The 13,552-nt window shown below is 53.2% G+C and overlaps 6 protein-coding genes across 6 annotated transcripts; 3 read left to right on the top strand and 3 right to left on the bottom strand.

The window, feature by feature from the left end:
• Positions 1–195: 195 nt before the first annotated feature.
• Positions 196–1,320, top strand: J4E85_010273 (uncharacterized protein; the record flags this gene model as incomplete). Its single annotated transcript, XM_051474485.1, has 1 exon — positions 196–1,320. One exon carries the CDS (start codon positions 196–198, stop codon positions 1,318–1,320), a length of 1,125 nt encoding a protein of 374 aa, XP_051321675.1.
• Positions 1,321–1,462: 142 nt separating this feature from the next.
• Positions 1,463–2,178, bottom strand: J4E85_010272 (uncharacterized protein; the record flags this gene model as incomplete). The annotated part of the gene is made up of 3 exons (XM_051474484.1): positions 1,463–1,757; positions 1,806–1,924; positions 1,975–2,178. The coding sequence occupies 3 exons, from the start codon at positions 2,176–2,178 to the stop codon at positions 1,463–1,465; spliced, it is 618 nt and encodes a 205-aa protein (XP_051321674.1).
• Positions 2,179–2,676: 498 nt separating this feature from the next.
• Positions 2,677–3,780, top strand: J4E85_010271 (uncharacterized protein; the record flags this gene model as incomplete). Its single annotated transcript, XM_051474483.1, has 1 exon — positions 2,677–3,780. One exon carries the CDS (start codon positions 2,677–2,679, stop codon positions 3,778–3,780), a length of 1,104 nt encoding a protein of 367 aa, XP_051321673.1.
• Positions 3,781–5,134: 1,354 nt separating this feature from the next.
• On the bottom strand, positions 5,135–6,434 carry IDH2 (NAD-dependent isocitrate dehydrogenase; the record flags this gene model as incomplete). The annotated part of the gene is made up of 3 exons (XM_051474482.1): positions 5,135–5,209; positions 5,262–6,254; positions 6,348–6,434. The coding sequence occupies 3 exons, from the start codon at positions 6,432–6,434 to the stop codon at positions 5,135–5,137; spliced, it is 1,155 nt and encodes a 384-aa protein (XP_051321672.1).
• Positions 6,435–10,023: 3,589 nt separating this feature from the next.
• Positions 10,024–10,377, top strand: J4E85_010269 (uncharacterized protein; the record flags this gene model as incomplete). Its single annotated transcript, XM_051474481.1, has 1 exon — positions 10,024–10,377. One exon carries the CDS (start codon positions 10,024–10,026, stop codon positions 10,375–10,377), a length of 354 nt encoding a protein of 117 aa, XP_051321671.1.
• A 249-nt stretch (positions 10,378–10,626) lies between these two features.
• On the bottom strand, positions 10,627–13,056 carry J4E85_010268 (uncharacterized protein; the record flags this gene model as incomplete). The annotated part of the gene is made up of 5 exons (XM_051474480.1): positions 10,627–10,880; positions 10,929–11,068; positions 11,122–11,153; positions 11,955–12,822; positions 12,878–13,056. The coding sequence occupies 5 exons, from the start codon at positions 13,054–13,056 to the stop codon at positions 10,627–10,629; spliced, it is 1,473 nt and encodes a 490-aa protein (XP_051321670.1).
• Between the last annotated feature and the right edge of the window lie 496 nt (positions 13,057–13,552).

The following is a 13,552-nucleotide window of genomic DNA, read 5'->3' as shown; positions in this document are numbered from 1 at the left end:
GAAGGCGTTGCGGAACAAGTCCGATCGCAGCACTACGACCAAACTATTGCGATTCGCGCGTTGTTTACCTACTACCGTTCTGAGTTGACGTACCGACACGAGGAAGAGTTGGAATCGTATATTACCAATTGTACTTGTGGTTGTGCAGGTTTGCAAGCATAATCGCGGATCGGTATCTACCCGTGAACCACCAACATGGCACTGACCAACTTCAACCCCGATGCATTCTTCGAGGCCTGGACAGAGAAAGAATACTCTCCAACCCATAGCAACAAGCCATTAGCACAATGCATCGGAGAATCCTTCGGCATCCCCCCAACCGACAAATACATCTACCGCGCCCAAGCCGAAACAACGCTCCACGCGACCCAAAGAGCCATCGAAGCGAAGAGAGCCCACGGTCTCCATGGATGGTACCACGATGACTCCGGAAAACCATTCGACCCGCCCCAGTTCCCAACACCCGAAGAAATCCAAGCCTACACCACCCTCTTCTCCCCCCAAAACAACCCCCCCACCGCCCTAAACAACTTCACCAAATCCGCAAAAGCCGACACTTTACGCAAACGCATAGGAAACCACCTAACAACCCGCTTCCTCAACACCTCAACCCAAACCCTGCTCCCAGCGAAACGCGACCCCAAGAAAGCCCCCCGCCAACACAAAAACCCCTATTTCGATCTGTGGGCCTACTCCTGCGAAGAACTAGAATGGGCGGGTCCTCTACCCTCAACAACAAACACCCGAATCTCGCATCACATCCTCCCAATCTTCTACCACCACTTCGGCTGCGTCGTCCCGTCTTACGCCGCTTTACACGTGCTGGCTAAGCTGGCTCAGCCGGCGCGGCCGGCAAAGGAAGATGTGTTGCCTATCCTCGATGTAGGGAGTGGAAATGGGTATTGGACGTATATGCTCCGCAACTTCCCTGTTGCGCATATTGGTACGGAGAAGGGACTTGATGTACGGGCTATTGATAATCAGGTTAGTGAGTATAGGGTGACGTGGATTGAAGATACGATTATTATGGATGGGAAGGAGTATCTTAAACGCCATGATGGCGGGAAGGGATGCGTATTACTGCTGGTATATCCACAAGCGACAGGGGGGTTCACGGGTCCGCTGCTTAAGGCGTTCGCTGGGGATAGGATTGTAGTTGCGGGGACGCAGAACGGGAATGGGTTTACGGGGTTCAAGGATGTGGTGGTTGATGAGTGGGTGGAGAAGAATCTTAAGCAGTTTGAGTTGGTGCTTAGGATGCCGTTGCCGAGTTTTGCGGGCAAGGACGAGGCGCTGTTTGTGTTTGAGAGGAGGAAGTAGGACGGTGGGATGGGTAAGGGAATGTATAGAGGTCACGGACGCAAGGTATAAAGCTTGTGTCATGCAGCACTGTATAGCTGCCCGTATTCATCATTCATAGCGTAGGACATGCCAGTACCTATCTTTACTTCATTTTCCTTGTCTACCACTTGGCCTCCTTCTTCGCCAAGAATGTGTTCAGGATAGCAACAAGCTTCTCCAGCGCCGCGAGCCACTTCTCGAGCTCAGCCTGCACTTTGCTTTCGTCATCGCCCAACTTTCCGTAGAAGTCCTTGCGGTAGGGTGTGGCGCTCATGGCAGCACTGAAGATGGGCTTGACCATGAAGGAGTGGTGGGGCTTGAGTGTGTTGCCGTAGGCATCGCGGAAGGAGTCGGCGAGCTCCTTGGAGGGGTTGGAGATGTTGTGGCGGAGGGCTTGGGCAGTGAAGTCGAGGCCACTGGGACAGATTAGCAACGTGATGTTGGGTTGTGAAAGGATAGCTTACCGGTTCAGCCATACGAGACCCTCGGTGGCGGTGTGCTTCTTCTCCTTGAGCTCGTTCAGGGCAAGCTCTTGGAGTGATTCTGACTGGGCGGGTGCTGCGAGCTGTCTGTCGCGGATTTTCTGTCTCGCATTAGTATAGCTGCGGCTGTAGCATCAATTAAAGTCCTCACCTTGATGTTGCCGCTCATGTCATTCTTGACAGGCTTGAACGCCACCGAGCCCAAGACGTCGAACAGGGTAGTCGTGCTCTCAGCTGCCTCTAGGAACTCATTCGTCGAGATAGCATTGTCCTTGGACTCATCGACGGGCACGTCCACGAAGCTCTTCTTGACCGTCTCGAAGAAGGTTCCGCCGGGAGGATACGCAGCAGCCATTGTGGGGTAGTACGGGGTGTTTTGTTGTAGTGTTGGAAAAAGCAATTGAGGTTCAGATGCGAGAAAGGCAGAAAGACGTTTGTTATGGCAAAGGTGGTCTCGGCCCAAGCGGTGAGCTCTGGTGCGTTCGACACGCGTGGCTTTGGTGGGGCATGCGGCTGCAGTGAGCTAGCGCGGGGAAGGCGCGACGCACAGGGTCTCGAGGGGGGAACTGCGAGCGGCTAGCTCACGGTGCACATGGGCGCTGCATCTGTCTTGGGCAGCGTCGTCGGGACGCAGAATTATGTCCGGATGAAGTTTGTCCTGCGCGGAGAAAGAATCTCCGGCAGTAGTGACCTGCCTGCGGTATAAGACATCATGAGCCTGCTGTCGTCGTCAGATCGCGAGAGAACACCACCACCTGCAGGGTAATATATCGCCATCCCGATCTCTATCAATCGGACCTTCTGATCCTTGCTTGAACATATCTCCGAACCTACAGCAACCACAACCACTAAGATGCCGTCACATATCCACTCTGTTACCAACATTCACCGTATAGCCTGCATCCCCGGCGACGGCATCGGCGTCGACATAACAGAAGCCGCCATCCAAGTCCTCAACGTCTTGAGCAAAACCATCGGCGGCTTCGAATTCGACTTCACAACCTTTGACTGGAGTAGCAAGAACTATCTCGAGCGAGGATGGTACATGCCACCTGACGGTCTCGAGCAACTGAAAGCCTATGATGCCATCTACTTCGGTGCCGTCGGCTGGCCCAACGTGCCAGACCATATATCCCTCTGGTCCCTCATCTTGCCAATCCGAAAGTCGCTGAACCAGTACGTCAATGTCAGACCCACACGTATCCTCCCTGGCACCACATCCCCTCTATCAAACTGTAAACCCGGCGATCTCGACTGGATGATCATCCGCGAGAACAGCGAGGGCGAGTACTCCGGCCAAGGCGGCACATCTCACGAAGACAGCCCGCACACCATCGCCACTGAAGTCAGCATCTTCACTCGCGTCGGCATCGAGCGCCTAATGCGGTATGCATTCGAGACCGCGCGCTCACGACCACGCAAGAAGCTCACCATGGTGACCAAAAGCAATGCACAGCGCCACGGCATGGTCCTCTGGGACAAAGTCTTCTACGAAGTCGCAAAACAGTACGAGGATGTGGAGATAGACAAGATGCTTGTGGACGCCATGACGGTACGCATGACGCTGCATCCCTCCTCGCTCGACACCATCGTCGCGACAAATCTACACGCGGATATCTTGTCTGATCTTGCGGCTGCGCTGAGTGGCTCAATTGGTATTGCGCCGTCGTCGAATCTCGATCCTACGAGGAAGAACCCGAGTATGTTTGAGCCTATCCATGGGTCTGCGCCGGATATCGCGGGCAAGGGGATTGCGAATCCCGTGGGTGCGTTCTGGAGTGCGGCGGAGATGGTGAGGTGGGTCGGGGAGGAAAAGGCGGCTGATGGGTTGATGAAGGCGATTGAGAATGTTACGGAGAGGGGGGTTAAGACGAAGGATCTTGGTGGAAGCGAGAACACGAAGGGTGTGACCGATGCGGTTTGTAAGGAGATTGAGACGCTTTTCAAGAAAGACTGAATGGGGTAGATATACATGCACATACCTACTACTACCACAGCATTTATTACCATCTTGATGTTTCAGGGTATCAACCAAATCCATCACCCATCCAAAAACACAGCAGGAACCTCACTCCTCCCCTCCACAACCCTACTCCTGTTCCCCCTCTCCCCCCTCACCCTCTCATCCCCCACCTCCCTCAGCCCCAACCAGTCCCTCCAAACCCTGACCGCCTTCCCCTGTATCAACGCCTTGCTAATCGGCCCAAAATCATTGCTATCGAGACTCTTCCGCCAATTATCCCCCTCAATCCACACATGTCCATACGGCACAACAACCTTGCCCACTTCCTCCCCATCTCTACCCGCAACGCTGTCCTCGTCGTGATCAGGTAGTCCGTCTGGTACACCTTTCAACCTGTCCTTGAACGAAGCAGGATCAAGCGCGTAACCCCGTGTAGGATACACGGTATCCCCTTCCACCGCGACTACGCGTTTTATTCCCATTTCCCCCGGTTTATGCGGTTTCCAGAACGTTACTACGTCGCCTCTTTTTACGCCCCAGAATATAGCGCCATCCTTCCCATCTTCCCCCTTGTCTCCTTTCACAGCCCGTTTTTTGCCATCTCTGCGCTCCTGATACGGCCGCACAATAACGTAATCTTCCCGACCTGTCTCGTGTGCATCGGGACTGAGCGTGGGTGCCATGGAGGAGCCGCGCACATGCTGGATTTCAATGAAGTGGTCGCGGATCCAGAGGAGCGCGCAGATGGCTACGATGCCGTTTGTGCCCCATTTTAGGTAGCGGCCGCCTGTGCGAGCGCGTGCGGTTTCATGCCATCGGGGTGGTGGTGGTGGTGGTGGGGGAGCGGTGCGAGATGGTGTTGCTGGGGTGGGCTTTGATGGATGCGGAGTGCGCGGGGCTGGATTTGCGGGTCGAACCGGTAGTGAGGGCTTCGCGAACGCTTTCAGTGCAGTAGGAGGTTTCGCAGGAAGCCGGATGGGAGGTTTGGGTGGCATTGGGAGATTGGGGTTGTGATGGGGTCTTGGTCAAGGTAAGGCGATGTTGCTCGGCAATACTTGCCCGCGTTGCCGTTGGACGTTGGAGGTGCTGCTATTCTTCTGCAAGACCGCATCTATGGCACACATCTAATATCACTACGAGCTCAGGCGGCGCTGATATCAAAGACATATCAAAATGACCGTTTCTAGTATTTCACGTAAGTTCCGGAAATAGTGAATCGATCATAACGTGCAAAGTTCAAGAGGTATATCTAGCTAGATGGCAGCTATAGTACAAGGCCTAATACATATCCACAGTATGCAATCGCTACCATTCGGTCGTTCAATGCTCGTCAAATCCATAACCTAATCTACTTCAGGGCCTTGATGACGGCGTCGGCGTACTCGAAGGTCTTGGCCTTGCCACCAAGGTCACCGGTGATGGTCTATAATATCGTTAGCATGTATTCATATACAAAGAAAGTGTCCGTGACTTACCTTGCCCTCAGCAAGAACCTTGAAGATGGCCTGCTCAATGTTGGCGGCCTCCTGGGTGAGACCCATGTGTCGCAGCATCATGATGGAGCTGAGAAGAAGCGCGGTGGGGTTAGCGAGCTGCTTGCCAGCAATGTCGGGCGCGGAACCGTGGACAGCCTCGAAGATGGAGCAGTTGTCACCGATGTTGCCGGAGGGAGTAAGACCGAGACCACCGATGAGACCAGCGCACATGTCGGAGAGAATGTCTCCGTACAAGTTGGGCATGACGAGGACCTTGTCGTTGTAGGGAACAGGGTCGGTGACCATCTTCAAGCAGGTGTTGTCCAGCAACTCGGCGTCGAACTCAATGTCGGGGAACTCCTTGGAGATTTCGCGGGCGGTGCTGAGGAAGAGACCGTCGGACATCTTCATGATGGTGGCCTTGTGCACAGCGCGGACCTTCTTCCTGCCAATGTCGCGGGCGTGCTGGAAGGCGTATCGCAGGACGCGCTCAGAGGCCTCGCGGGTGATGAGCTTGATGCTCTGGACAACGCCATCTACGACAATGTGCTCGATGCCAGAGTATTCTCCCTCGGTGTTCTCACGGATCAGGACAGTGTCTACGTCGTCGTAGGGGGTCTTGTAGCCGGCGATGGATCTGCAGGGGCGGACGTTGGCGAAGAGGTTGAAGGTACGGCGGAGAGTAAGGTTGAGCGAGACGTGGCCCTTGCCGATGGGGGTTGCGAGGGGGCCCTTGAGAGCGACCAAGTTCTTCTTGACGCTGGCGATGGACTCGTCGGGGATGACCGTCTTGCCGTCCTCGTTCAGGCGCGGGGTCACGTCGACCGACTCCCACTTGATTGGCACGTTGGCGGCCGAGTAGATGTCCTTGACCGACTGCGCAATCTCGGGGCCGATACCATCACCCTCGATTAGAGTGACGGAGTACTTGCCGTCGCTGCCCTTCTGTCCGTGGAACTTGGCGACCTCGGAGGCGTATGTGCGGGCGGACATCTATGTGTGTTAGTAGAGTTCCAGGCTATTTTTCTCTTCCTATACACCCATTGTCTTGAGGCGCAAGAATCGGGTGTCCCGCGGGAAGCTCACCTGGGACAGCGCGGGCGCCCATCGTGCGCGGTTAACCTGGCGCATGCATTGCCGCGCGGGGGCGGCGAAGGAGCGAGCAGCCAACATGTTGAGGGTATGGAGATGTTGTCACGACCCAATTGGAGCTACACTGTGGTGGTAGCAGGTCGTCGAGGTGGGTGGTCGCGGCGGGAGGGTTGCGCAAAGCTCGGATACAGAAAAAGAAAGCTCCACCGGCCGCGGGATGTCTTCGTGCGCCAAACCGGTCCATTCCGCCTCCGTCATGGCATCCCACCCGCAATAGCCCTGCATTCTCATGCACCCTCGGTTAACGCTAAATTATGGACTGGCGATACTCTGGAAGCCTCACGACTGACATTCACTTGGGAAAAGGCGACGTTATACTGCACCTTCACAACGACGTCACTCGGAGCAACGGAATGTCTCAACCGAGTGCTTGTCACATGTCACGGTACAGCAAAACAGTCGCATCCATGAATTACACCATGCACTACAATATCCTACACTTCACCTCAACAGCATGATCGAATGATCGAATTGTTCCGCTTTATTTCCCATCTCTCTATTCATCTTATCTACCCCTCCTAAAAACACGTTCCGGCTCCCGAACCCTCTCATGCATCTCATATTCACTTGCTAAGCTTTTCTGCTCCTCTTTCTCCTCGCGCTTTCTACGAGCCAAACGAGCGACCCCAGATGATAACGCACACAGCCAAAGCATCATTATGACCATAATCGCCGCGGAAATGGCACCGAAGATGAAGAAGCCGAGCCAGATACGGTATTCGGCGCTTGAAGTGTTTGGTGGGTGTAGAGGCCTGGGATAGACGGAGGTCATGTTGTTTTGTAGTGGCGAAGCATTGGTGGTATTAGTAGCCGCGAGGGCGAGGCCGCTGGAGTAAGGAACGGTGTACGGAGACGCCATGTCTGAAGTCGATTTGCGCGTAGGTATGAGAAGGTTGCTACTATGTCCGTGTGCTTTCTTAGCAGTGTGCTGATACTTGGAGTAGGAGAGGAACAGACTCTAGACTCTACTTCGTCGGGCATTGTGCGCCAGGTTTGCTGAATCTTCACGATCTCATGGATCCGACAGCCTACAATGTGTTGAATAATACCTTTTAGAATGTCGCCGTTGACGTGACTAGCGCTCAGCGTCATCGAACCCGACACTGTGAGCTCACAGGCCTAATGTCCAGTGATAGTCACCATATGGTGCGGGATCTGTACGGACACCGCGATTGAGCTACTGTATACAATTGATCTTCCGCAATCTTCCTAGGTCCTCGTTTATCCCAACTACGACCAGACGTAACAAGACGAAATCACCAACATTACTTGTTCAACATCCAACATGTCGCAAAACAATACTATGGCGGCTTTTACTTGGCCTAATGCCGCGCAAGAAACTTCTTCCTCAGGTACGATGACTTCGTCTTCTGTTACCACTTCGACTGCAGTCGATTCTGGTGTATTCTACTCATCGGATGTCGCTGCATCGACGTCTACTGCTTCAGACGGGGGAGCGTTCTTTTCTTCGGACGTCTCTACGACTGCTGTTGCCTCCGCCACAAGCACTTCAACAGCAGTAGATCCTGGTACCTTTTACTCGTCGGCTGTCCCTACGTCTACTTCCACTGCATCCGATGGAGGCACATTCTTCTCTTCAGACATTCCCGTTTCTAGCATCGGCTGCCACCATTGCACAGCTTGTACGAAGACGACCTCAACCGCCAGTGCTCACGCAAGTGCGTCTCCCTTCCTAAAGGCAGTCTCGAACAATCCTTGGAATCCAAATGTAGCACCGCCGATTGATGCGTTACCATCGTACGTCGATTATGGTACGGTGTCCACCCTGATGCCTAAAGCCACCGGAGTCGCTTTCGATCGCGGCACACCTTTCGAAATGACTGATCCCATAATGCCAATAGCAGATCAGTCGTCTGATCTTCATTCAACCTTCGCCAAGCGAGACAGTCCCCGCTTCGCGAAAAACCCAGGCCACATCATCGGCGTCATCATACTGATCCTTGGTGTCGTCCTCGTATGCTTCCTAGCGATCAAGTACTGTAGGGGTCTAATTCCCACGACCCATGACCCGGAAAAGGGTGATAGCCGCCGTCGCTACCCACATTATGAAAAAGAGGTCGTCCGTGGACGACGACGCCGCCGTGACGGCTCACCTTCCACCACCCATTATGCTGACATACCAATTTCGGAGGGATATGGCATGGATCCGGTTGACCTTGCTCGCGCACAGAACTGGCAAGACGGCTTCGACGAAAAAGGTGCGTATGCGACGCGAGACCACGTAGATCGAAGGACATCCGCTGATAACTTCCAGTCAGTCGCAACGCATGGAACTGGTGATAATGTTGGATATCGACTACAATTACCCAGCTTTATACCCACGCGCAGCTCGAATCCAAAATCCCGTCCTGTGACCGATCTGCCGGCGCTCGCCCGTAATCCGGAGTACCCAGCCGGTCAGCCAGTTTCGCCGTTGAGTGCAAACGGCCCACCCCACGATTATAACCGCACGCGAGATTACAGCGACGTATCACCGCTACATTCGCCCACAATGCATCGCGAGCACCACAGGTAGATGTTTTGGTCGACAGCGAAGATGTGGTGTGGTTGCTGAAGATCAAACAGGTACAGCTGTCAGACGCGTTTCCAGCTAGTGGAGTTTAGAGTTTCGCATAGGTATCCTGCAATTTTGCTTTTTTAATACCGAGACTCGTTACTTGATACAGTGAGATTGGTTCTGCGCCGGCAATATCGTTGGTTTTCGGGGTTATTTTGGGGTGGGTTTCACTTCTTTCATTTGCTGGGGGCTGTGCTGGTGTGGTTTAACTATCGTGAAGGTCCCGTCCCCACTTGCCATTCTTACCTGCGCATTCGTTCTTTACCTACACACTCATTCAACAACCACACACTCACTCGTTCGATCGCAACTCTCCAATACAAATAACATATCTACAGTCTTTTCTCTATTCATCGCACAACATGCCTGCACTAAAGTTCTCACACCGCGCTGAGCCCATCAACGCCGAACAACGCATGATCGGTCCCATTCCTTTACCATGGTTCATTCCCATGTGTGTCTTTGCGCCTTTCTTCCTCTCGTTCATATGCTGGGTATTCTATCAACAAACCGTGACGCGGTACAAGAACAAGAAGCTATTGGCAGCGCAACAAGAGCAACAGCGCTTAGCTGCTAAAGAGGTGGAGACGCAGATGCAGCAGTTCATTGGGTCGAGCGTGAACAACGCGAATATTCGCGCACCACCAAGAGCGATGAGGCATCCTGCATACAGATGATTGTGATCTGGAAGGATTCAACACGGGCGTCATGGAGATGGTCGCAGCATGACAGGCATGATCATGTGCCGTCCATCCGTTTCAGCTCGGGGATACCAGCAGTAAGTAGTCCACAGTATTAACACAATTCGCAACATTGTCAACTTACGACATTCTACCAGAACACTCTAAACAGCTATTGTGAAAGCATCATGTCTCACGATCATTCACACCACATCGCCACTCGTTCTACAAAAGACCTTCCATACCTCGTCACAAGCTTACATCACCAAGCTCCATCTACATCGCATTTCACGATAGTCTTGAAGCCGGACTTCCAACTCACATCCCGAATTCAACAAACCAACACAACACCATGGCCCCATTAGCCCCTTCCATCATCAACGCCCTTTACTCGGAGCCCACCTCCACCTACTCCATCCCCGCCATGCCGCTTGTCACTCAGCTCTCCGCGCTGGCGACCATCGTCACCCCGACGACTCCCTACACACCCATGGCCTCTCCGTCTAGTATCTCAGACATCCTCCACGAGATCTCCAAAGCAGATGTCGCTGCTGAGCCTACTTCCACTCTGGACCTCAAAGTGAAGTCCAGCAGCTCTGGCGCTGAAGGCGGTTTGTCGACTATAGCTGTAGTCGGCATTATCGGTGGTATTCTTGTGGGTATGCTTATCCTAGGATTCATTGTTGTGAAAATGTGCCACCACTAAGTGCGGATGATGGTGGGTTAGTTGTGTCACATATGGAAGAATAGGGATGAGAAGGTAGATCTGAGGATGTTTCTTGGTTGTTAAATGATGGGATAGATCTATCCAGTTAGATGTTGGGTAGATGAGAAGACGATTTCATGCCTTTATCATTCTGTGCGCTCGTGCTATGTTTGCGTCAAGTGTAGTGTCTCTCCTGGCGAGCACGCAAAATCAGCGTACCTCACGCTCGCTGCCCGCGTACCCCACTGGCTATCTTCTACGCCGCTGTCTCCTAGGCGTTTCTTCAGCTGCGCTCCAACCCTCCATTTCGATATCCAGATCGTCCAGCTCGGCCGCCAGGTCTTGTCGCGGCTTCTTCGCCTTTCTGGCTGGTTGATCGCCGGGAGCGTCAGAGTCAGATAGGAAGCTGTCTCTTCGTCGCTTTGTGTTGCGACTAACGGAACGAACGGATCGCTCTTTCTGGTGATGTTTCTGGCTAGATGATGGAGACGACGTTGAAGATGCTAAGTAAGGTGAGTATATGAGCCTGAATGGGAAGCATGGTAACTCACTGCTATCCTCGTCATCCGAGTCCACGATGAAGCGTCGCTTTCGTTGCGAGATTGGTGACTTGGAACTACTCGTAGATATTGGGGTCTTGCGCTCGAACGTGTTGCCACTTGGGAGACCACCTTCTTTTGCCAGTGCGTTCCTAAATGCATTCGTCAGATACTGTGTCCAGTCGTTCCTACGCGTTCTGCTTACTGCACAGCATACTCCACCATCTCGTATTCTACCTCCGGGCTGGTCTCCCCGTCACTCAGATCTACGATCGCTGGTATACGAATCCCTCCTGCTTTGCGATTGATAAGATCGAGTTGCGCCGCTGCAACCCGGAAAGCGGCATTGGATGGGCGGCACCGTTGCTTTGGAAGACGTTTTGGTTTGGTGAACGAGAATTGGGGGCAGTCGACTGCCATGACGGGAAGTTGAAGTGAGAAGGATGATAGGGTAGAGGACGGAGATGTGATGGATGGTAAGGATGGTGTACTGTCAATTTCACCTGGAAAACCGAGGTGACTGAGAGCACGCTGCCACAGGTAAGAGAGCATGGCGTTTATCTATGTTGTTTGCGCTAAAGATGCTTTTGCTGTTTGTTGTCTTGCCTGTGAGACTCCAATGTCTCAGCGCTCGTTTGAAAGGTGACAGCAGGATCGAGCAGGCATTGAATGGAGCAATCGCAGAACAAGGCGCTCATGCCACAAAGTACAATTAAATATCACGTAGCTAGCAGATGGCTGCAGCTCTGTACACTTTGTACGACGCTGCGCGGAATCGTGTATGCATTGACAGAATATTGCAGCAACCCGAAATCGACCTGTCATTTCTTCCACATACACCAAACGCCGGGTATCAATACCGCTCAATCTACCTGTCGCTAAGTACAATCGAACCACTCTTTACATCCTTCAAACTCTAGCCCTTTTCCTCATCAGTCTGGCGGTGTATGCAAAGCGCGGCTGCATGTCTATATCCAGATCTAATGGGTCCTCGCTGTCAAACATCTCAACGTCTCTGTCTGCACGTCTACTGCGTACCTCAACACCGAGAAACTCATCAGAGCCATTAGAGATATCAGAATTGAGATCGTAATGAACAGTATTATCGGGGACGACGAACTCGCGGTCGCTGCTGGTCTCTCTGGCGTGCGTAGGGTTCATTGAAGACGACTTCGTTCGTTTGGCGCTCGTATTTGAGCAGTGTTTTGCACTTGAATTTGCGCTCTTGGAAGGCTTTGCATGATGGTGTAGACTCTTTGACTTTGTAGCTTTGCTTTTCGGCTTGGAATGTGGTCTCGATGCGATTGTAGCGGCTGACTCAGGCTGAGGTTCATCGTCGTCCCACTCAAAAGCGGGATCGTTGGGGTCTATCTTGACCATGACCTCTTCGCCGTCTGCATCCAAGCCTGGTTGATGCCGTGCCGGTGGTGCTTCACTCATCCTGATGGCTTGTTTCTTCGCCAACGGTAGATCGCCTTCGCTGTCCATGATGAGGTGATAGAGATCCACAATGGGTAGCGCGGGTGCTACAGCCATTAGCTGAGCGACCTTACTTCTCAGACCGAAGTCGTCGATATCCATAAGACTCATGTTGATAGTCCCAGGCTTGCTCTCTTTCCGGCTTTCATTGAGTGCGTGAGGTTGGCGTGTGCGTCGCGTGGCAGGCTTACGGATCGGTGCTGCTTCTCCACCGCCATCAGAATCTCGTTGTAGTGTTTCTTGGGGTACAGCATGCGATCCATCCTTTGCGGGCCCGCTAGATGTTGGCGAGGAGCGTCGTAGGACGAAGCCTATGGGTGCATGCAACGTATTCGGTAATGCGCGCGGGCTCTCACTCGTGCCATCGTAGCGGAAACCTCGTAGGTTGGGCTCGGCGAGTGAGACATGCGTTCGACGAGGGTCAAAACTACCGATGTTAGCGTAGAACAGGCGTATTGTGAGCGCGATTTGTCTTGACTTACCGCTGGGGAGTGCTTGTCGGCGCGTCATCATCGCTATCGAGCGTGATTGGCAAGTCCTGGGATGCGCCCACTCGGAATCCGGGACTAAACTTGGAGCCAGCTTTGGGGAGCTTGCGCACCGAAATTTGAGGTTTTCGCCTCGCTCGACCGCGTCTCTCTTTGCCTGTTGCTGGACCCATATTGATTTTCTTGATGTTGCGCTGGAACCCCATATTATCCTCCTTCTGACGAGGGTAATTAGGCTTACTTTGTCGAATGGTTTGACGGGGGTTGGGCGTACGGCCGAGAGAGGGCAGAGACTGGTGCGGATCAAACGGATTGAGCCTCGAAATCTCCAGCAGCGTTGCAGTGCGGTATTGCGGCAGTCCACATCGCACTGGCGTATCTTTCCTCCCTCTCAAGATATCCTGATACTGGCTGCTAAGACCATAAGGCAACAATATAGGAAAACAGGTATCCATGGCAAAAAGTGATTCGAAATGGCAAGAGTGAGTCGGGTATATTGGAGGTGAAGGAGAGGTCTAGCGAACGGTCCGGGACCGGAGGCAGATTGGTCAAGCAGGCGGTATCCTTGCGCAAAGAAGTGAAAGAGGAGAGACGATTGCCATCGTGTGCCGGGCGCTGAGAGGAAGCTTGTTGGTGGGGTAGGCCTACGACGAGGAAGGCACAACCTGA

This window comes from Alternaria conjuncta (genome assembly GCF_024043145.1).
Source record: "Alternaria conjuncta strain BMP 0040 chromosome Unknown scaffold_22, whole genome shotgun sequence".
Lineage (NCBI taxonomy): Eukaryota > Fungi > Ascomycota > Dothideomycetes > Pleosporales > Pleosporaceae > Alternaria > Alternaria conjuncta.
Note: the sequence above shows the minus strand (reverse complement) of the source record. Positions and strands in the feature narration are given on the sequence as shown.